A 23,027-nucleotide genomic window follows, 5' to 3' on the forward strand; every position below is an offset into this window, starting at 1 on the left:
ATGAATTCAAACTCTTGAAAGGAGAAAAAATCTGAAAAATCCTGAAACACCAAATTTCGGTGAAGAACTTGAACCTTCAGAATCTACATATAAAATCTTACCCATTGGGGTGTGCAACAATTCTTGTTTGATGCCATACATAACTAGCACAGAATACTTAGTGCTTCTACATCAAGCTCAAAATAAGAATCAAAACTAAAAACTATAAAATAAAAAATCACACGAGTCTAGTAACATTGGTTTCCCACCTTGGAAACAAGGCTCAAAATTGGCGAAACCAGTATCATCTAGCTTCATTTCACTTTTCAGACACTGCAAAATAAGAAAGATCTCTTCCCACCTTGGATGCCGCTTATCCGCAGCAACAAAGTCATGGATAACTCCATCAATAACTACGCTACTGCAACCTGCGGTCTTCTTCACTCCTCTTATTTCCATGATTTCTCTAATCTTATCCGAGGAGCTCCACCTCCCGCAGGCAGCGTATATGTTAGACAACAATATATATCCACCGTCTTTCTCAGGCTCTAACTTGAGTAGCTCTGTGGAAGCTATTTCGGCTAGTTCCATGTTTCTATGAGCTCTACAAGCACTCAGCATTGCTCCCCACATGTTTCGACTTGGTTTTATTGGCATCTTTTCAATCACATCTTTTGCCTCTACCAACCTCCCTGATCGACCTAAAAGATCCACTAAACAGCCATAGTGCTCAATTCCGGGCTCAATATCAAACTTTTTCTTCATATTGTTGAATATGCTGAGCCCTTCTTCCACAAGTCCACTATGACTACAAGCTGTAAGAGCAGCAACAAGAGTCACCCCATTTGGCAATAGAAATCTCTGCATCTCAGAAAACAGATCCAGAGCTTTCCTTCCATGACCATGAAATGCAAATCCAGTGATCATTGTTGTCCATACGGTCACATCTTTCACTGTCAATCCCCTGAAAACCAAGAATGCTCTTTCTATGCTTCCAGCCTTGCAGTACATGTCTATTAATGCAGAACCCAAAAATGCATCTATTTTCATCTGCATTCTCAAAATCAAGCCATGCATCCATTTACCTTGGTCCAGTGCTCCAATTTCTGCTGCAGCAGAGACCAAATTAACCAAAGTGATATTATCAGGCCTCGCGTTCTCTGCTACCATATTGTGGACTACCTTAATTACCTTCTCATAATCACCCCTCTTGGCATAGCCAGAAATCAATGAATTCCAAGAAACAAGATCTCTTCTAGGCATTTGCTTGAAAAAATTGTGGGCAAGTTCTAAATTGCCAACCTTAGCATACCCTGCAATCATGGTGTTCCACGAAACAATATCTTTCTCCACTAAAGCATAAAAAATATTACGGGCAGTCTCCAGTTTATTGAACTTCACATACATGTCTAAAAGAGCGTTACCCAAGATCAAATTTGAAGAAGTAATGGTTTTCCTCCTCTCAATCCATGCATGTACAGATATTCCCATTCGAGCATCTCCTAATACTCCACAAGAGATAAGAAGTCCTAGAATGGTAAAGTCATCCGGTTTAAGACCCAAATCCATCATTTCATGGAAAAGTTGTAGAGCTTCTAAACAATATCCCTTCTTACCATAACCAACGATCATGATATTAAATGAGACCCTATCTGGTGTTGGCAGATCATGGAAAACCTGGTGAGCTAGCTCCATTTGTCCTTTCTCCAGATACATCTTGATGAGGCTGTTTTGCAGGTATCCCTGTGACAACAAACCGGTAACAATGGCATGACAGTGAATTTGCTTTGCATCTGATACATACTTGGATGCTCGGAATAAGTACAGAAGGGTGTGTTTATCTGGGTATATATCAGAGTAGAGCATGGACTTGTATAGGCCAAATGATTGACTTTTCGAGAAAGATAAGGCAGAGATCATGCAATTGTATATGTAAAGATTAGGACAAGGAGTATAGTGATTGAAAAGGAGAATTGCAATGTCTAAATTATCAGGGTACGAGATGGCTGAGAATGTGAGGAGCCTGCTCATGGGAAATGTTTGACCGATGAGACAGGTCCTCATCATCTGCCCCAAAATCTGTTTGAAATGGTACCTCGTACGACATTTCTCCAGCAATGCAAGAGTCGGGTGATTGAGTTCAAGGGCAACAGTCGGATCCCAGAGGCTCCTGCTGCTCGTTGAAGCTGAACTTAGAAGGCGGATACCTCGCCCACATTGGTACATGCTCAAATACTCAAACACTGTCTATGAACAACTATCACACTGAACTGCAGATATGACATAACTTCTCTATAATTGCATCATCTACATTCTCAAGGCTCTAATCTGAACATATCTAATATGAACAAACGGGCAGACAGAATTTCGTCCGCGAATAACTATCATCTGCATTCCGATAGCTCTAACCTCTACATATCTAGAATCCCAACTGAAATTGAAGCATTAAGCAATAACCAACCATAAATTCCAAAAAGCACAACTAAATTGATGTCTTCCCAAACCCCAAAAGAAAAGATCACATCTTGGAGTCAAATTCTTCTTCTTTCTCTACAGAAATTCCATTTCAAGTCCAGAATTGTCATCCCTACACTGATGAACATACTATAAACCAAGTTTCAAGTATTTTACAATGAACCCAAAAAGTCCCAAGTATTTTAGTTCAATCTAACAGAAATCAAAGTTCAAACACAAACGACTAGAAAAAAAAGAACTTGGTCACTTGCACAGCACACTTACCCATCATCAAGGTGAAACCTTTGAAGCGAGAACCCTAATTTCAATCCAGGAAATGGGACAGGGATCCATATTGTGCTGTTCTGTCTAAACCCAGAACCTTTTGAACTAAATATCATAGGCTTATAGCCCAACAATTGGCCCATCTCATCTCAAGCCATTTTCAATTTTTCTTTTTTAAATGTAACGTCCATATAACAATTTACATAGCAAATCTACTTGTAATCCCTATAGAAGCATTTATCAAAGTTGTACTACACTGCGTTTTGATCATACATATGGACTAATCTATAATGAATTTTATTGCTTTTATAACTTTGAAAAATTGTGATAGGAATTTGCGTCGTGATTTTTGAGTTTCGTCAGTTTGAGAAATGCTTGAAAATCATTTGAAGGTGAAATTTTTTTGGTGAAAACATAAGAACATGTGACTTTGGCAAGTTGAGTTTTACACCAATTAGAGTGAGTTAATGACTCTTGAACCGGTTCTATCCCTCTATAATTGAGTTACTATAGTGGATGCAGGGACCTCAAACTTTACAGAGATGTTGCTATAGGATCTCTCCCATAAAGAGAATCCTAATAGAATCCAACTAAATCTCTATACATTTATTTCCTTATACATATCAGATTCTTTGCCAAAATACATATCAGATTTATTACCTTAAGTAATAATACTAGGATTCTCAATATTAATGGTTTCACATTCACAATATATGAGATATGAGTCTTGATACAACCCATTACTTAGTCTCCAACTAAAACACATAATTGATGTTAATTAATCTTGCTGGCTAGTGATGTGTTCAATTCTTACATCCAACACTGCTTTATAAAACAACCAACCATTATCATCTACCTTCAACTTGCATTAAGAATTTTCTCAAAATACATCATACACAACCATCCATCCCTTTTACATGGCCCCCTATCCCATTATCCATAGAAGAAAATTGAAGAGTTCTTAGTTCTTACCACCAACATTTTGGTCACACTCAACTAACCCCACCATTGATATTACAAGAGGAGCTCATCAACTTAGCTTTTGAAATTTGTTCCTAGACTTGAAAATGACAATCAGTCCCTTGTTTTACACAACTGGAAAAAAACAGTGAACAGTTGCTATGACTTGATTGTCACTTCAGTTCTAATGAGTTGTAATTGACTAGAGTATATATGAATATACCCAATGCCATGAGTAAGAATGGTACTAACTAAAACAGGACTTAATTTGGGGGAGCCTAGGAAGAGTTGTGTGATTCTGGCTTAACCATTGTCGTTGCGTCCGGCTGATGTGTCCGGAAAATTGCAGGAGCGAGTGATATGGGCATGATGCAAAGTGCCTTGGATTGAAGGTATTGCATGGCAGCTCCTACATCTTCGTCCATGAGCTTAGCTACCTGTTGCTCTGTGCCATCATTTGACCACTTCTCCCATGCTTGTTGATTATTGGTTCCTCCTTCAATCCCCTCTCCCTTCATAAAACCAAGACATTAATATCCTTTTTTTAAATTTGAGTAATCAAAAAATTTGTTGAGAAAAACTCTTGATCAAGTAACAATAGGTTTAGGGATGCATTGTTCAGGTTTGATTACCTCAACTGCTGATAAGGGTACATCAGCTACAAGCTGAGCCACTGCACCTGCTCCTCCAAGTCTACTCATGCTCAAAACCTGTTTCAATATAAACTCCAAGAATGAAGAAAAGTTGTACAATTTGCATTTTTCCTATTTGATTATGACTTCATTGAATTCTAGAGGTTCCAACCAGACAAAGTTATTTCAGCATTGACAAAAAAACAATTTCATGCGAAAACAAAAAATTCAATGCCTTTAATGATGTCTGGCATGTGCAACAACAATGATGGGGGCCTACCTTATGGTAAAGACATTTTCAAGACTTTGGAAATTGGAAGCTATTACCACACAACTGGTTGGCATTTGGTACACGTTTTTGAAACAATGATGAATTCAAGATATGCTTTTAGCCATTGAGCAGGAAAAGCTAAATCTAAATTTTCAATCTAAAGGAGTCTTTCAAAAACTTTAAATTTTCCATTATTAGTTCAATCATGAATCAATTTAAATTTTAAATAAGCATACCTTTACTTGGAGCCTTAGAAATTTCACATAATCGACGATTTCGTCAAGCATAGCTGCCCTATCTGTCTGCATAAGATGTCATAATATGTCAATACATGTAGAGCAAATCTAAAAGACAAGGCAAATACCCAACAAGCACTCAATGCAGAAGCTATTAAAAACTGCTGTTTTGGTCACTAACCTTGTTACAACTAGGTACCAATTCCTGCAAAGCCTTCATTCTTTCTGCAATTCTTTCCCGGCGTAACTGAACAAAGAATATCATTAAAGTTCCGATATTAGATGCCATGATTATGTCTTAGTTGTAACAGAAAAACCAGTATTTGATAGTACTGCAGAACTAATATAGCTGCTGATTTTTTATGAGACAGAAAAATCTAGTTTACCCGCTCGGCAATACTGTGGGGATCTGTTGCTTGACCTCGTCTTGCTCGGACCCTTGGGCGGATAGCAGGAGGGTGATGGGGAGCAGCAGCTGGCCCCGGTGCTGGTTGGCTATGAAACTGCTGCACGCGCCAAAAATTAACAAATTTATTGACATTCACTCTTTACTTTATTTACATCGACTGAGTTTGATGAAATTACTAGCTGTGTAACCAGAACCAGATAAGTGAAAGCACAATGAGCACTTGCCAGCTGATATTCAGCACAAAAGCAATGGGCTCTAAAGCACACTTATTGTTACTCAAAGTCATTTTCAATACAAGTTTGATCAAATTGGATTTTCATCGCATTAATCCAAACAGTCCAAAGTGGAAGGAAGGGCCATCTTACAAGTCATTTCACATTTACCATTTTTTTTTCTTCCAACTTTCCTAGTTCAAGACTCCATCAAATGCTTTTATAAAAGTAAGAGAGATTGCGTAAAATCTTGGCATCATGGACAAGTCAAGATATCGAAATAGAAGGAAAATAAAAGTTCTTTGTTTTTTCCTTTTGAGAAAATAGAGAAACATATAAAATGAACAATTCATACAAATTTCACTAAAACCTCTTAGGGTCATTAACTGAAACATCAAATAATTTAAAAAAAAAAAAATCCACATGCCCCTTAAAATGTCAAATTCAAAATCATCGAAAACTTTAAATAAATAAATTAAAAAAAAAAAATTAAAGATCCCCAAATTCTGCAGCAAAATCTTCAGAGGATATCCATATCACACACAGAAGTCAAAACTATTGACAGAGTCAACCCCATGTGAAGGGCAGGACATGAGCGCGCGTCCCCGAAGCGCGTGGTCATATAATTAGGCTTACATGACAAAGATTGCCACTATAACAACTTGAAAAGACTACATTGTCCCCCAGACGGCACGAGCTCTTCACACCTGCGAACAATCTCACTCGTTTATTGTGCCTTTGTCCGTCGGGTACACCTTTGTACTGAAAAAGCATACCCCACGTTCGCTCAAGCGCGTGTAAAACACACTTTTTAACTACTACAAGGCCAGACAAAAAAACGCTAGAAAATAAATCCACTATACCCTTAACCATCTTATAGGACACATCTCCTTAGGTCCCGAGTATTGAAATTCTGAGAAGCTGTGAATCGTGTTTAATTAGTATTGATTCATTTAACTGCTCATTTTCAATACTGTAGAGCACTATATAGAACGGAATATTTAGCTTTTTTAGAGGACACGACACGACATTGGAATCTAAATTCTAAATATTTGGCCTTTTGAGGGGGACATAAACATGACCTTATCCTGAGTATTGAAATTTCAAAGATGCGGTCGCGTTCAATAGATCATCACCCCCGCATGTATCAATTATCGAACTGCTCACATCTCCGAAATTTCAGTACTAAAACAGCACTGCCACAACTCTCGGGCGGAATATTTGGCCCTTTTTAGGGGACATAACATGACCTAAATGGTATCTTTGAAAACAAAGGAGGGGGGGGGCAATTTCGTCATTATGAGAGGGGACTGACCTGGTGAGGCTGAGGAGGAGGCGGCGGCGTTGGCCGGACAGAGTGGTTTTGCAAATGTCCAAATGCCGGAAACAAACTCGTCATGTGAACCGAATCTCTTTCCTGCCATGCCGTCAACTAAAACCCATGTCAAAATCCCCCAAAACCAACCTCAAAAACAAGACCAAACTACCAATCCTCAACTTGAAACAAAGCGAACCGAGAGACTTACATTAGAACTGCTACCGTTGTTGTTGTTGTTGGTGGTGTTAGAGTTGGGTTCAACTTCATCTCTGAACCTGTCTTGTCCAAGAAACCCCTGCTCCAAATTCAGACCCAAAGGCATGCCCATACCCATCCCAACCGACCCGACTCCTCCTCTGTACCCGACGCCGGAGCCAGAAGAAGACCCGGTTCCGGAGCCCAACTGCAGCACCATGGGCATGGACCCCACGTCTCCATATCCACCACCAGCTGAGTCAGCAGCGGAGCCGGAGCCGCTGTACGTTTGAGGAACGGCCATGATCTGCTCGAAGAAATCGTCTCCGAGTCCCTCAGGCGGATTGCCCGCCATAACTGATTAGTGCAAAAAAAAAAAAAAAAAAAAAAAGTTGGACTTTTCTGTAAAGATGAGGACTTTGGTAGGAGGAAAGAAAACCAAAAAAAAAAAGAGACCAAAGCTTGGTTCTTGAATCTTTGAGAGAACCAAAAACAAAGTAGAGGGTGTGTTGGGTTTATTTTATGGGAGGCAATGGATTTAGGTAGTGGTGAAAATGGGTGGTGTTGGACCCGATGACCCGGAAGTGGCTTATTGGGGTTTGTGTGGTTGGAGCTTTTTGGGTTTTGAGAGAAGAAAGAAAGAGAGAGGAGGAAAGGTGGAGGCTTTTGGTGGTGTGATGAGAAAACGTTTGTCTTTTTGGCTTCGGAGTTCTTTTGCTTTTGGGGGGGTCTGCAACACTAAAGCTTCCTACTACTGGGTTTGTGTGTGTGTGCGTGTGATTTATGGATTTAAAGAGAGGAGGACGACTGGAGCGGAGAGAGGGACAGTAAAACTGAGATAGAGAGTAATCAGACATTTTTTTTTTTTTCAATGTGAAATCGTGGTACTAGGCCTAGTACAGTACTGCTACTACGCGCGGACAAGGGGCCGTGACTGGCGTTTTTGTTTTTCAAAGTTTGAAGGCTAAATGAACTTGGTAGTAAAGTGTTCTATAGAGTTTCGGAATTCTCTTGTTCAGTGAGAAATTCGGCCACAACACACTAAATTTTCATTTTTATGTGATGCCGACACATTTTGATTTGGGAAAGAGTCATTTCAACGTATAATTAACTCGTTTTACTTGTGTTTATACTTCTTGAACATTGATAAATAACTCTTTTTACACTTGAAAAACTTTTTACTTGTACGAAATGAATTTTTAAAATGAGTTTTCACTATGGGATCATGAGCCAAAGAAAATGGAATTTTGTACTAATACATTTAGAGACTTGAAAAGAGAAATATCAACAACAATCTCTTTTACGTTATATCTTTTAGAATAACTTTGGACGATAAATTTTTACAACTGGTAAGACTATATTATGATAATGTACAAGGTTAAGTAAGAAAATTTGTGAAATTAATGGGAACTAAGACATTGAATTAGATATAATGACTCACAGAGAGACAATTTATCATTGTTTTCCTCTTTTGGTTCTTTCGGTTTTCTGATAGCCACCCAAAATGGGAATTACTTAATCAGGGTGCGTACGAAACCCTACATGATTTCGAAAAGACACTATCACAGCTCACTGAATGCAACTAGTCCAATCCAGCCACACACCAAATTTGTATCATACAACTTCTAAAGCCAGACAAAGAGTGATTCATCCAAATTTACAACCCAAAAATCATGTTTATGGTTCACTGCACGTAATTTACACCTCCATTATTGAGTTTGAGTCGTCCTTCTCAAACTTAGTCATCTTCTTCAAGCCTATCTGTAATTAATCAGGATTGAAACTCAATTCTTGCTATTCTCAAAAATAAAAAAGAAACTCACTCCTTGCACGTCTTATGAGGATAATGGGTTATCTTCTTTCTTGAATCGACAATTTTCGATTACTTAATCCAATCTATATCCTTTAAATTCTGGTATTCTGAAAGAAAAAGAAAAAAACAATATAACTTGTCATAAAGTAGGGTTTGATATCACCATGGCAACCATTCTCCATTGCTTATTAGAGATTTGGAATTCAATACACAGAGGTTGCTATCTTTTCTTGTTTTTAATTCTTTCACCTTTTCTGGGTCGGTGCCCTCGTTTTAGTGGAGTTACTTTGTTATAGTTATAATACACAGACATCATACATCAGTATATGAACCATAGCTTGAAATAAGCGTAGCTTCAAGAGTATCCCACAAGAACAATCCATACAAATCATTAGTGCATCATAACCCGGATATAATTATATGGTTTTAGGTCATTTTTATATTGTTGTATGATTGAGACCTTTCAAGCAACGAGAGCACAAAGCAGAAATAAACAATTTTTTTAAAGTTAGTGAACTAATAAGTCACACATTTTGCTGCCAAAAGAAACTAGGATGAGAAAGATAATCTAATTATTGGATAAATTACTAGTATACTAAATAGCTCAAATGAAAACCTGCTAAAAGATGTTGGTATAGCACCATGCCAAGAAAAACAAAAGTTGGACCATCAATCCAGGACCGCTCATTTCTACCTATCTGGAAAACAGTTTAGGGCTACAAAAGCCAAGACATTACCTACTCTTGGGAAAGTTACACCCACTTCTCTTTTTCATTTCAAAGCAAAAAGTTTTTTGTTTCTTATCTTTATTTTTGTTCTTTCCCCCCTTATAATGAGCTTAGCAGTCCACTGTGCATAGTAGAATAGGGAACCCAGAAGGGGTACTTTTAAAGAAAGCAATTTGATCAAGAGATGGGCCAAACATAAGGGAGTTTTGGTTAGATCAACTTAACAATTTCCTTTGAACTCTCCTAAAAGATCATTAGGAGGATGGCAATCACACAACACAAGAAGTAAATTTTCTGCATAACTGATCTACATTGAAAAAATCTTGTTCTAAACTTGTATCACAACAACAAAATTAATAATGTGTCAAATGAGTGATTCCTACAACCTCATACTTTTTCCTGGGAGCTTGGGACCTTGACTTCTGGTTTTTGTTCTTCACTCACCGTGGTAGGTTCATCAGTGAGAACCTCTGTATTAGGCTCAGGTTCTTTTTTAAGTTCTGTCTCAAACTCCTTTGCAGCCTGCAAAGTTCACCAATCAATCAGATACACAAGGATAAATGAGTTAAGCAGAAGATAGAAATGATATATCACTGTGTTACCCTTTGTAGTTATTCCATTATTTGCATATTAAAGCACATTGATAAAATGCAGCAACACTTAAATCAGTCTTTGATCAGGCGTAAGCACACTACAAAGGAACCACATAAATTATATATTCTTATTTGTTCTTTCCTTCTTCCCCTTCTATGAGTGCAAATAAAATATAATCATTTTAAAGTGGGAGTGGGACTAATATTTCCTTGGGAATTGATAACCCCACTATGATATACAGACTTTTACTGGTCTAAAATGATTCGACCGATATTTACAGCTACTCTGTTGATTAACAACTAATGAGCCCCTGGTTTCCTAGTACTAGCTTGAGCTGAAGCTCTCAAAAAATACTAGCTTGAGTTCCTTCTACAAAGAATCAATTTTGTATATGAACGCTTCAATTCCCGCCACTTGCTGATAAAACCAAGTAAAAATTCAAAGGGAAAAGTGAAGTACAATTAGGGTTATGGTTTAGTATATGATAGGGTTATGGTTTAGTACAACTAGCTTGAGTTCCTTCTACAAAGAATCAATTTTGTATATGAACGCTTCAATTCCCGCCACTTGCTGATAAAACCAAGTAAACATTCAAAGGGAAAAGTGAAGTACAATTAGGGTTATGGTTTAGTATTTTTAAAATATGGGTGTGTAACTTGAGATTGTCACTGAATAACTCACTCCTGACTAAATGCAACAAAACTAACCAACTTGTTATCTAAATGCATCCATCTGATCACCTCAGATTAAGGTGTTCTGCATAACTCAGGCCAAATTTAGAGTGTGTACAGACTACAGACTACCATAGTGCACAGGCACCAGCAGGATATCCCATAAGCCAAGAAAACTAGGGAAATAAATTTGTCCTGCTGAGCAAAAGAAACAAGGATTTCACCAATTTAGGAGAAAACCTTTACAATTTGGTACAAAGGAAGGACGATATGATTATAAAGACAGGATTTTCTTTTTTCTTTTTAATTTTTTCTTTTGGATAAGTAGAAACATTTAAAAATGGAGAGGATGGAGAGGAGTGTGTGTTTTTGCTCATAATATTTAGTGAGCAGAAAGGAACGAAGCATTTCCCTCTTTGGTACTGCATATTAGAAGGTAAAGAAATTGTAGAATTTTCTTGTGAATAACCTTTAATTCACTTTCCAATCTTAAATCATCCCTACAAACAGACAGTCAAGGTGTTTGAGAGGTGGTGAGGGAGTGTGAATACTAACGTCCCTTCATTTTTGCCTCTATATCACAGTAGAAGAACTTTTACTTTCTGTGTCCCTTGATCCTAGTTCTTTTTTACCCGTTTTATGTGTAATGAGTGATAGAGATTTAGTAACACAGATCGATATCATCAATCTTACTGTCATTTTCATTTTCAACTCAATTTCTAACTCCAATACCAGAACTCTACCACAACCCACCTAAGGTGAAACTAATGTCCTACATACAAAATGCTGTAAAATCTACCTTAGTTTCTTTTGTAAGAGAGAGGTATTTTCATACAATTATTGAGTGTAATCTATGCAAAAAGAAGACAAAACCAAATACTACAAGAAATGAAATAATCTACTATAATATTCAACATGTACAGAGTACACTACACATCAACAGTTGTGCCTATCGCAAAACTATGGCAGACAGGGAATGATGGCTTCCAATGCATGTACATCTCAAACAAACTTTTTACAACTAATTTCACGAAGACATATACAAGGCAGAAACAACAAATCACAAAGACATATACAAGGCAGAAACAACAAATTACTAAAGGCGTAAAGCTTTCAATTCCACAACAACCAACAATCTGAGAGATTCCAGTAATTGCCCCATCGACATAACATACAGTTGATTGAGAAGTAATGGATTATCCGAACTCTTAACTTTTCACCATTTGATACCAATAGTATAAAGAATTTCCTAAACCCAACACTAATACAGCTACCTAAATTTAATTTACTTCATATTGAACAATGAACAGAAGTTCTAAGCTAGAACTGGCCTTCTTCCTATCAGTTAAAGCATAGTGCAAGTAACTTATTGTCCTTTCTAATTTTTTCAATTAACTCCCCCATTTCTGGTGCAATCAAAGTAGCTCAATCAACCTAAGTACCCAATTGCATAATATAAAACCTTTATCAATAGAATTAAACATTCTTGACTTTGTTCCCTATTTCCACATATGCATACAACAAAAGACCCCAAAAGGCTATAACTTTCATCAATTTTCTAAACAACAAAACAGATCCAGGCAATGAAATCTACCTGTTGGAAGCTCTTGATAGTCTTCCCTAAACTCTTGCCCACTTCAGGTAACTTCTTGGGTCCAAAAACCAGAGCAGCCACCCCAGCAATAACAGCAAGCTCAGGCACCCCAAGACCAAACAAAGCATTACAAGTGAGACCCTTCTTGGCTCTTTCAGTTCTGGTTCTGATTCTGCTCCTGCCCCCAACCAAACCCCTGCTGTTGACCTTGTTTTTGGTCATGAACAAATTGGTGCCGCCATTGTTGGTCAAAAAGGTGGACTGGGATGAAGAGAAAGGAACTGAAGGTGGAAATCTTGGAGTGGATAGAGTTAAAGATGAGATCTCCATTTCTGCTCCTAACTTTTGGCTTGTGGGTTTTGGAGATTTTGGAGCTTTCGGTTGAATTTGTGTGTTTTTAAACTGCGGAGGATTAGATAACATCGAAAGGGGAAGGTGGCTTCAGCAATATACTATTCTCTGTTTTATCTTGGTGGGACCTTAACAAATATATTTGACCAATGATTTTCACATGGGCAACTCTTACTTTCATCTTTTGACAATAAATTCTCCTATTCTGTTCAGTAAAAACAGAAAAGATCCGACCTTTATTAACTTTTTTGCAGAGGTATATATACACCTACTCTGCTTTCAGTTTCTGGGTTTGTCTCTCCTCTGAAGTTCAATAAAATTCTACACATGGGCTACTCTACTTTCATGTTTTGACATTTTAAACCAATTTCATCGAGTAAAAACAGAAAAGGTCTGACCTTTATTTACTTTTGCCAAAGTTAATTATACCCACATGCACCATCTGCCAAGACTCAGATCTCTCTCCCTCTTAAACCTGAAACTAAAATCCACACACCAATTGAAGCAAGCCCATGCCCAGTTGATTACCAATGGTCTCAAATCAACTTCCATATATGGCAAGCTAATCCAGCAATGCTGTGCCTTATCAGACCCAGAAAGCACCAGCCTTTATGCCCATTTAGTATTCAAACACTTTGATGAGCCTAATCTGTTCCTGTTGAACACTTTGATTAGATGTACTCAACCTAAAGACTCCATTTTTGTTTTTGCCAATTGGGTTTCTAAAGCAAGCTTGTGTTTTGATGACTTTACCTACAAGTTTGTTCTTGGAGCTTGTGCTAGATTACCTTCAATACCAACATTAGTAGTAGGTAGAGAAGTTCATGCCCGGATAGTAAAAGAGGGCATCATATCAAACATTTTAGTGCAAACCACTTTACTACATTTTTATGCTAGTAATAAGGACCTTGATTCGGCACGTAAGGTGTTCGATGAAATGACTGAGAGAAATAGTGTTACGTGGAATGCAATGATCACGGGGTACTCTTCGCAAAGAGAAAGTGTCCGGGATGCATTGCTGTTGTTTCGGGACATGTTGGATGGCGAGTCTGGAGTGAAACCTACTGATACTACTATGGTTTGTGTTCTCTCCGCGGCTTCTCAGTTGGGTGTGCTGGAAACTGGTGCTTGTGTACATGGTTATGTAGAGAAGGCAATGCCTGCTCCTGATGGTGATGTTTTTATGGGTTCTGGTCTTGTTGATATGTACTCGAAATGTGGAAGTGTTGATAGTGCTCTAACCATTTTTAAGCGAATGAAACAGAGAAATGTCTTGACTTGGACAGCAATGGCAACCGGGCTAGCTATTCATGGTAAGGGGAGTGAAGCACTGGAGCTTTTGGATGTAATGAAAGCTCATGGAACAAACCCAAATGAAGTGACTTTCACCAGCTTGCTTTCGGCTTGCTGCCATGTCGGGCTTGTTGAAGAAGGCCTGCATTTGTTCCATATGATGAAGACCAAGTTTGGAGTCACCCCTCATATGCAGCATTACGGTTGCATAGTTGACCTGCTTAGCCGAAGTGGGCATTTGAATGAGGCCTATGACTTTATAGTAGCAATGCCAGTTGAACCTGATGCTGTCTTGTGGAGGAGTTTGCTAAGTGCATGCAAAGTTCATGGGAATGTCGCAATGGGAGAGAAGGTTGGGAGGAAGCTGCTTCGCATCCAGCTGACGCAGAGTTCTGCAGATGGAACTCCAAAGAGTGAAGACTATGTAGCTTTGTCAAACATTTATGCTTATGCCGAAAAGTGGGATGCTGTGGAGATGGTGAGAGAGGAGATGAAGGTCATGGGAATTGAAAACAAAGCTGGCTCTAGTTCTGTTCAGACTACTAGCAATCATGCCTTGGATGGGTTGTAGTTGCTAGGAAGTGAAGCTGCAAAGCATTGAGCTTGCGAAGACACCATTAGCATCTGCAATAGAAATTTGCAGAGTTTAACTCTCTAAGTTTCCGCCTTTCCGGTAGAATTACTTGCAGTTTTAACAATTGGTAATGTCTAATGTAATCAAGGCTGTTTACCCATGGACCCTTTGTCTAATGTAAACTAGTTCTTCTGAGTTTTAAACCATCTTTTATTTTTTTGGTTTCGCCATGAGAAAATACTCATGCCACCAACTGACCCCTTTTTTTAAGTATCATATCTTACTTTGCTCCATCAGCCCTTAACCCAATTATCAAGTAGTTGGTGAACCTGGCTGTGACTGTCTAATTTCTCTCCTACGCAACAGTACTACATGTCGTTTTCATCCGGGGTGAGAGATGAGCTGCATACATTTTGTTACTAACAGCTGAACTAATTAGAATTTCTATGCAAATAAATCACTGATGCAGTAATCAGCTCTCAAGCAGAGACATTTACCGGCTTATGGAAGCAATGTGATTAATAGTCTTTTCCATGCATGGCATCACATGACGAGGTAGATGGTAAAAATATCCATCAATGTAGTTGGGGTAAGTGATAGGAATTTTTACATAACTAAGCCCCAAAATAATATTGCAACAGCATTCTTCAATAAATCCTTCCTCATGCTTTGATGATCATTGAGCTTGTAAACTATTGCTCTCCACCGCGGATCCGCTTCTGGAGATGCTCTAAGCTAGCAACTCGCGGTAAGGAAAGTGTTCGTCCCATCTTGTTTCCCACCACTTCTGTTGATGTTGCTGCAGAAGTCTGCTGCGCATTTTCAACTGAAGGGGTATTATCTGCCAAATCATTGTTGCCTCTGAAGTCAGTTGGCATAGAGTTAGTGGAAGCAGGTTGGAAATAGTGATGGTTTGGGTCATCTTGCACGGGAACAGCAGCATCTGCTGATGTTTCTGAAGGGCTTCCATCAAATGGTGCCATGCTGATTGAGGACACATCTGACATAGTATACAAAGAGTTTGATCCGGTTAGTCTTTTCACCGTCTCCTCAGCCATCTTTACCTGGAAAGGAAAACAACAAAATCACATCAATTTTTGCCCCATCTTGAACCAATACTTGTGTATATCTAGATTCTTTTTTGCCCCCATGTTACCTTTGCTCTCAATGTTTCAATATCAGCTCTCAAAACTCTGTTGTCAACAGATGCTTCATTGTACTTCTGGTTTATATCAGTCAGACGCTTCAATAAAGAGGAGTTCTCAACTCTTAATTGAGATGCCTGTATAACATTGAGTAAAAAGATCAGAAGACAGAAACTACACATGCAAGAACAATGACTCCAAGAGGTGGCAAGTAAATAGCAGTCTGAACCTGTGTCTCAAGCTCAGTCAAATGGGCCTGCTTTCTTCTTCTTGAGCGTCTAGCTGATTCTCTATTAGAGAGCATTCTGGAAACAACCACAAATTAGTGCAAGGGAGTGGAACGAACTTTATTCAAAGTCAGAAAAGTAAACCCATCATGCATCTTAACAATTTCACTAGTCCAAAAAGAGAAAAGGAAACATCATTTTGTTTTCCATGCATGCATAGACTTGGAACCAAACAAGCATAACTACTAAAAATTAAGTCGTTGACAGTTCTGGTACTATTTCTTTGAGGAACTTTACCAAGATGGGATAGGATATCTGTGTTAGCAACTCTCATGAAACAAGTTAAGATCACAATAATGAGATTGACCTATACCATTTCCTTCAGAAACTAGTTCCCCGGCCCCCAGTACCTAAAGAATACAAAAGCCTATAAAACCACCATTAGAAAAGTTTGTTACCTCCTCACACGTTTCACATCAGTAGGGTCCATATTTTCAGTCATTGCAGTTTCTCCTTCAACTTCCTCATAATCTGAGAGTTCTCTTGATGATCCACTTGTTGCTTGCCTTATTGAAGCCCCAGATCTACTCTGTATCGTTGGCAATAAAGGAATTCCAAGTGGTGCAGTAGCATTCTTATCATATGACCTGCATAAATCATTCCCAGCTCCTACATGGGTAACAGGAAAAAGTGGATGATATTCCGAGTACATAACTTCTTATCAAGACATACTCAGCTCTATAAATACTCAATGGAGAAACCCAATCTAAGAAAAGTAGAAGGAATAAGATCAAAAGTGGATGCCTTTGCAGAGATGCTCCTATATCTAGACATGGTATACATCATACAATTAAACATATACCATTGTAAATGCATAAAAAGAGAAATGCAAACCTTCAAGGGGGGCTTGAGAACCCAGTTGCAAAGCATCGGAAGCCTGTTGCCCACTGTCAGCTAAAGAAGCAGAATCTTGAGCTTTCACTAAAGATCCCTATGACACGACCAGAACATATCAGCTAGCGTCTATCTATACAGAAAAGAGCATTGCCTCAAATCTATTTCAACCCAAGATAAACGAAGAGGAAAGATCACACGCAAAACAAAATATGAGACGCGATCACACATTTATTGGGATCGGTACACTATGCTAATTTCGGGATTTTAACTTTCATATCAAAAGCTCTTTATAGTTCAGCAATGATTCAATTTAATCAGATAACAGAGAAAGCTTCACACTTTCAAAGGCCAGACACTTTAAGTAGCCTAATTAGCAAAGACAGTGATCTATTCATTATGATATTACAAACCTGGTTACTCGGTAATATCTACTGTCTAAAATGCTAACCCTTATCCTTATTTGGATCCCTTGTCTTGGTTTGGTCAATCATCAAACAGGGTACTGCTCTTCTTTCATATAACTCCTTGCCTTAGGATCTACCCCTTGTTTTCTTTCTGAAAAATTACATCCACTCCAGAAAAAATTTACTTTTGCTATTACAATGAAGGACCCACAAATCCACAACCAAATTTCCCAGTCAAACTAAAATAATTTCTTTTAACTTTTCTCCCTCCTCTTCTTGTTCATTCTATGAGGCCCAACATCGACCAATCTCAGCCTAAATCTACCCACCTAAACAGTAACAGAGAAACACACACCAAACAAACCAGTACAAAACCTTCATCCCTCTAGAACAATAAAAAACTACTCCTAAATCTTACATTCACCAACAATCAAAACACAGTCAAAAGTAAAAAAAGACTCCAACTTTATCCAAACCCACCTACTAAAATCACCATATCTACCAAGTTACCAAGTCCCAGTTCAGTTTTAACCAGATTTTCACAAAACCCAGAAAGAAAAGCACTAACCTTTACACGAGACAAGGCCACAGCAGCACAAGCCAGATCGAGCTTGGTCTTGAGGAAGGCCTGGTACTCCTCAGAATCAACAGGAACATTAGGAGCCTTAAACGGCGCCGCACTGCTGTTAGTGTTTGTGGGGTTTGGCCCATTTGGTAAGGCCATACTTGTTGCATTGACCTTGGTTTCTTCAACATCATTTTGAGCTTGTGAGGAAGATGAAGGTGAAACAGAGGCTTCTTGTTGGAGAAAACGCTGGAAGGCCCACTCTGAAGCGCTCCTGTTCATTTTGGAAAGCTCATCTTCATCTTCATTCACATTAGTTCCAGGTGGTACTGGTGCAGAAGAAGAAGAAGACCAGAGATGGTCTGACATTTCACCCATGGAAGAGAACACCCTATCCATCTTTTGTTTTTCTCTCTCCTATTGTCTAGTTTGGATTTTATCTGATTTGGGATCCTTTAATATGTCTACTTTTACTATCACTATGGAAAATTGGGAATCAATTGATGTGTATTAAATGGGAAATTTTTACGTTTGTTTTTTGATGGTGAGATGGAGATTTTCTGTATTGATTATGGCAAATTTTTTGGATAATTATATTCTGTGGGGTCCTTGAAAAAACTAAAATTCAAAAGAAAATTGATAGGGAAAACGTTTGTGGTTTTGTGGGGGAGATCTTTGTGGGGGAAATGAGGTTTTGCTAGTTTTCTTTCCTATCTATGGTGTTCACACAATTTGGAAAATCAAAATTTGGGTTGGTTCTTGGTATATGGATGGAAGAATTGACATGTTTGGAAACTTGATTAAATGGATTGATTCACATTTGAGAATTTAGGTGAGTTATGATAGGGTTTTTGCAAGACTTATTCAAAGTGTTTGAATACATAGAACTCATTCAAGATGGATCAAGGAAAGCAGAGGATGTGGTAATGTTAAAAACGTTTCTAAGTAAGGCACATGACAGAATAGTAATATCTCACCGTATATATGAGCATTTGAATCTCATCTCACGTTTAATACATATATAAAGAAAAATCGAATTTGAGACCTCATCTAATATTATGAAGAGAAAAATCACTAGATAAATAGTTAGTTTTGTATTAATGACGTTCAAGCCTTATCTTTCCACTCTGATTAGAAACTGAAGCAAACAAATGATAGATGTGGTAAGTAGTAATCAAGTCATGTCCATCCTTTTTTAATCATATCTTTGATTTCTTTCGGCTCAAGGAAACATCAAAATGGCTCTTCCTTTAAATGTGAAAGGAAGAGAAGACTAGTTCTTTCAGATTGGAGGAGTGATTTGCAAGCTAAGAAGAGGGGATGCGGCGGCTCTTTTTCCATTCCATAATCCTCTTGTGGATAAACACTAAATCTCCCCCACACACTTTCTTTGAGGGTCCAATATGTTCTCATTTTTAAGGCACCTAAAGTCCCATTTGTCTCTTCCTCTTTGCTCCTCTTGGTGCTCCTACCACTAGACTTTAGCCTTTGTAACTTTTTGCTTTCAATTCCTTGGACCCTTACCATAATTAAACAAAAATTGACCTATCACCCTGTCCCTGTGCTTTTTCTTTTGAGCCAGTATAGGCCCCAAGTTACTGTATTTTATAAAGGTTCCATTGATGAATGAAATGCGTCAAACACTTGTGGCGGACGTCCATTGGAAGGTTCTTTCACGATTTTTTTTTTTTGGGGGGGTTAGAATTAACTAATCTCCGTTTGCCTTCAAGCTTATCCATAATGATCTTTAAGTAGGGAAAGGTCATTTTCAGATGCACAAAGACAAACCAAAGAGTGGCAAGGACCAATATATTTTACTGAAGTAGAATAACACCCAAATTGCATTGGTATTTATAAATAGACGCACAAGGAATCTAGAATACACAGATGTAGCAAACCAACTGCAAGCTGTCTGTAATATAGCACTTGGTGTGCACAAAGGCAAAGAGCATATATGGTATCAAATGCAAAACTTATTTGGCGACCTGATGAGTAAAACATAACCAAATACGTAACGCTGATCAACGCCTGTCTCCTGCCACGGATTCGGCAGAGAAGAGGTACTTGACTCGCGAAAGAACTGAGTCACTCGCAGGGTCGTACGGATGATCCTTGGAAGGGATTTCCAATATAGCTGGAACTGGCTTGTTGTAGCTATCAACTAGAAACCTTATCATGTTTGCCACCTGGTAAGAAAGAAGGGAAAAGTCATAATTCTCATCCTGAACTTAAGCACATAAGGACATTACCTTGCAAACCAAAGAAGCCATAACCATAAGTTGAAGTACTTCTTCAGAGTATGAGAACTTACGTATTGACTGATTAAGACAATTGCAATGTCATCCTTTGTGGTAAACTCTTTGAATGCATCCTCAATTTGTTTCATTGTTGTTTCTGAGCAGAAAAACAGAAACACATACTATTAAAAAGGAAATGAGCACCAGCGAATGAACCTCTATTGAAATGTTAATATATAGTAAAACAAAAAAAAATACAATGCCTAAGATTCTTGCCAAAAAAAAAAAACAAAACTAGATTTTTCATTGAAGGAGCAGGCTTGTAGTTTGATTTCAACAGCTGCTAGTAAGAAGAAAGAAGTAAAATGAAAGCATCATGACAGCAAAACAAATTTAACTTCTCTGCCTTACCCACTATGTAGCCTTATACTTTGCTTCACTAATCAACCATACAAAATCATCCTCTTGTAAAAACAAAAAAAGATTAACTTTCACCATCAACAGAAGGCCTTAAAACTTGCAACAAACCAATTTCTCATCAAAAAGAGAAACTATTTTTGGTAGGAATTTTACATAGAATTCATTTCTTAGAAACTTGTAACTTCCTTCCCTTTGCCCACCCAGTCACCTTTCATTCAGTATTAGTTGGAAATAGTATCTTATATATAGATTCAGGGTTATAGACAACAATTGGCATTTTAATCTGACTGCCTATCTTCATGCATATAAAAAAGCAAAGGACAAATAAGGACGAAGTTCCAATATTCAAGCATCAACAAAGCTCAGTCAGAAAAGGAAAAAGAAAACATCCATAGCAGTAACTTTACTTGAATCAACTATAAGATAATTTGTCTTTCTGCGCAAGTCAACATTGCCCACTCCAGCCAGCAGAAATCCAGTTATAGTGTCCTACATGATAACAATCACGTCATCAAGTGGGTATTCCACATTCATAAGATGTGATTCATCTCCATCATGGATAAATAATAGAATACTCGTAACACTCATAAACACCCTTTTTAAAAAAACTGCAGATGGGGGTGTAAGCATGAACCTTCTGACACTCATACCACAGAATAAAAAAGATCCTGAGCACCCAAACGTCTAGTGTTTCATGGTGTAATTAAAATACAAAAAAGTAGTAACGAGTTTATAATCTCTAAGGCAAGGCAGCTACCGAATAAAATAACAAACGCTATAACTCTCTGGAAAATAACACACGATTTCCTTTAAATCAGCGGAAAAGAAGTTTGTTTCCTCTAATTCATAAGACACAAAGTGGGGAAGCAGAGATGAAAACTTCAGTTGCATCAACATTGTACCGAAGTCGAAAAAAATCCTAACTGAACATCATCAAAACAGTTTGGTCCCAAATCAGCACTATTTACATGTACAAATATGACCAACTAAAAATCGAAAATTTACGAAGCAGAAAATTATCCATACCTCATCAGCGATCATGGCAATGAGCGCCGAGCTCTTATTAGGGATAGCAGCTCTTCCAGCCATTATAAGTTTGATAGTAACTACACCAAGAACAATAAAACCCATCAAATATAATTGAATTTGCCTAATTTACAAGGCAGGCAGGCATGTGAGTATAGTCATCATATCATATCAGGAAATTTAATCTAGTAAGAGTAAAAGTTGAATCATCATATTATCAATTATGCAAATCAATTATATAAAATCCTGAACTGGGATGGAAAATCGATCACTGATATTAAGAATTTGAAAGAAATGGAATCAGAGAAAATAAGTCGTGTACCTTGGAATTGATAAGAGAAACTCTGCTTCAGTATTACAGATCTGTGCAGAAAGAGGGAGAGGGAGAGGGAGAGACCCGAAAAAACCAAAATAAAGCACCTCCTGAATTCGGATCCGGGTCGAACCTTTTTTTTTTTGGGGTTACATGGGCCAAAGGCCCAAACAAAAAATTGTTTACAGGATTTGTTGACCTGACCTTCTGCACATAGGATGTGCAAGACAATGTTGGATGTGCAGGCCCTGAGAATTTACAATGTATTAAGTTAGGATGACAAGTTAATTGGCCATCACCGATAGTTGTGAACCCTTTATAAGTTTTCCTTTGTTATTTTTCGGTCTCTTTGCCATATATTGTGTTCTAAATTCTCAGGCTTTTTATCATTGATTCATCATAGTTGTAGGTGTTTTTTTTTGGTTTGAAGCATCTATCTTTTAGATATGTCATTATCATTTCGGAAAGGGAAAATCGTCCAAACAGTGTCTGAACTTTTCCAGACTATTAATTTTCATACCTATACTTCAAAAAATATCAAAATGGTACCTGAGTGTTTGAGCCCGACCCAATTTCCGTATCTAACAACAGTAAAATCGTTAACGGAGTTAACTTTTGAAGGATATTTTCGTCATTCTACTATTCATCATCTCCATCCTCCTCTTCTCCTCCTCCAACGTGTCACTCATCTCCTTCCTAGCTCCACCCTCCCCCGCATCGTACCTTCCATGAACAGATCCTCTATAGAAACGTTCCCTCACTTCTCCCTTCCCATCAGACCATCACTCTCACAAACCCAATTTTTATAACAACCACTCTTATATTTTTCTGCGATTCTTTTTTTTTTCTTTTAATCAAAGAAAATGGAAAACCCGACCCTTGCCGGTCTGTTGAAGAAGGCCGCCTCGGAATTCCAGAACCGCCGCGCTATTTCCGTTTCCAGCAAATTCGACTTGACCCATGCCCGATTACATGAGCTCCGTCGGAGAAAACCGGTAGCTAAAGTCTTCGATCAACAGAACGCCGAGGCTGGAGTCGAGTTCTCCGAGCTTGGTTGTTATGGTTTTCCATTTTCCGGCGAAGATTTTAATGGAGTAGGTGAGGGAGATGAGGGACGAGATGGACTGAATGGCTTGCCGGAGACTTGATTCTCCGACCGCGGAGGGTTGGTCTGGTTCTTTGCCTTGACTGCTGCTCTGCTTTTCTTCCCCCATTGTGGTTGTT

At 38.2% G+C, this 23,027-nt stretch overlaps 6 protein-coding genes across 13 annotated transcripts; 1 reads left to right on the top strand and 5 right to left on the bottom strand.

Annotated features, from left to right (window-relative positions):
• Positions 1-48: 48 nt before the first annotated feature.
• LOC133722662 (pentatricopeptide repeat-containing protein At3g04750, mitochondrial) lies at positions 49-2,811 on the bottom strand. Of its 4 annotated transcripts, none has more exons than XM_062149533.1 (2): positions 1,596-2,811; positions 49-1,508 (listed from the first exon to the last, which is right to left on the bottom strand). In XM_062149533.1, exons 1-2 carry the CDS (start codon positions 2,203-2,205, stop codon positions 196-198), a joined length of 1,923 nt encoding a protein of 640 aa, XP_062005517.1. In that variant the 5' UTR covers positions 2,206-2,811; the 3' UTR covers positions 49-195. The 4 variants fall into 4 exon arrangements, with proteins under 4 accessions (XP_062005517.1, XP_062005515.1, XP_062005516.1 ...); XM_062149531.1 differs by having other exon boundaries at positions 49-2,571; positions 2,719-2,788; XM_062149532.1 differs by having other exon boundaries at positions 49-2,249; positions 2,719-2,785.
• Positions 2,812-3,563: 752 nt separating this feature from the next.
• On the bottom strand, positions 3,564-7,877 carry LOC133721589 (transcription factor UNE12-like). 5 transcript variants are annotated; one of them, XM_062148244.1, is made up of 8 exons: positions 7,408-7,873; positions 6,965-7,308; positions 6,754-6,870; positions 5,204-5,323; positions 4,999-5,064; positions 4,818-4,883; positions 4,311-4,388; positions 3,564-4,190 (listed from the first exon to the last, which is right to left on the bottom strand). In XM_062148244.1, exons 2-8 carry the CDS (start codon positions 7,304-7,306, stop codon positions 3,957-3,959), a joined length of 1,023 nt encoding a protein of 340 aa, XP_062004228.1. In that variant the 5' UTR covers positions 7,307-7,308; positions 7,408-7,873; the 3' UTR covers positions 3,564-3,956. The 5 variants fall into 5 exon arrangements, with proteins under 5 accessions (XP_062004228.1, XP_062004229.1, XP_062004226.1 ...); XM_062148245.1 differs by having other exon boundaries at positions 5,204-5,320; positions 6,965-7,877; XM_062148242.1 differs by having other exon boundaries at positions 6,965-7,872.
• A 1,897-nt stretch (positions 7,878-9,774) lies between these two features.
• LOC133720437 (sec-independent protein translocase protein TATA, chloroplastic) lies at positions 9,775-12,775 on the bottom strand. The gene is made up of 2 exons (XM_062146728.1): positions 12,352-12,775; positions 9,775-10,014 (listed from the first exon to the last, which is right to left on the bottom strand). The coding sequence occupies exons 1-2, from the start codon at positions 12,772-12,774 to the stop codon at positions 9,880-9,882; spliced, it is 558 nt and encodes a 185-aa protein (XP_062002712.1). The 5' UTR covers position 12,775; the 3' UTR covers positions 9,775-9,879.
• Positions 12,776-12,925: 150 nt separating this feature from the next.
• LOC133720435 (pentatricopeptide repeat-containing protein At3g18970) lies at positions 12,926-14,842 on the top strand. Its single transcript, XM_062146726.1, has one exon. It carries the CDS (start codon positions 13,136-13,138, stop codon positions 14,564-14,566), a length of 1,431 nt encoding a protein of 476 aa, XP_062002710.1. The 5' UTR covers positions 12,926-13,135; the 3' UTR covers positions 14,567-14,842.
• A 154-nt stretch (positions 14,843-14,996) lies between these two features.
• On the bottom strand, positions 14,997-18,326 carry LOC133720436 (light-inducible protein CPRF2). Its single transcript, XM_062146727.1, has 6 exons — positions 17,811-18,326; positions 16,836-16,932; positions 16,400-16,610; positions 15,944-16,019; positions 15,726-15,851; positions 14,997-15,633 (listed from the first exon to the last, which is right to left on the bottom strand). Exons 1-6 carry the CDS (start codon positions 18,204-18,206, stop codon positions 15,262-15,264), a joined length of 1,278 nt encoding a protein of 425 aa, XP_062002711.1. The 5' UTR covers positions 18,207-18,326; the 3' UTR covers positions 14,997-15,261.
• A 1,273-nt stretch (positions 18,327-19,599) lies between these two features.
• On the bottom strand, positions 19,600-21,890 carry LOC133721099 (V-type proton ATPase subunit F). Its single transcript, XM_062147624.1, has 5 exons — positions 21,813-21,890; positions 21,491-21,570; positions 20,872-20,953; positions 20,119-20,201; positions 19,600-19,993 (listed from the first exon to the last, which is right to left on the bottom strand). The coding sequence occupies exons 2-5, from the start codon at positions 21,551-21,553 to the stop codon at positions 19,829-19,831; spliced, it is 393 nt and encodes a 130-aa protein (XP_062003608.1). The 5' UTR covers positions 21,554-21,570; positions 21,813-21,890; the 3' UTR covers positions 19,600-19,828.
• Positions 21,891-23,027: the final 1,137 nt, after the last annotated feature.

The sequence above is a fragment of the Rosa rugosa genome, chromosome 7 (genome assembly GCF_958449725.1).
Source record: "Rosa rugosa chromosome 7, drRosRugo1.1, whole genome shotgun sequence".
NCBI classification, from domain to species: domain Eukaryota; kingdom Viridiplantae; phylum Streptophyta; class Magnoliopsida; order Rosales; family Rosaceae; genus Rosa; species Rosa rugosa.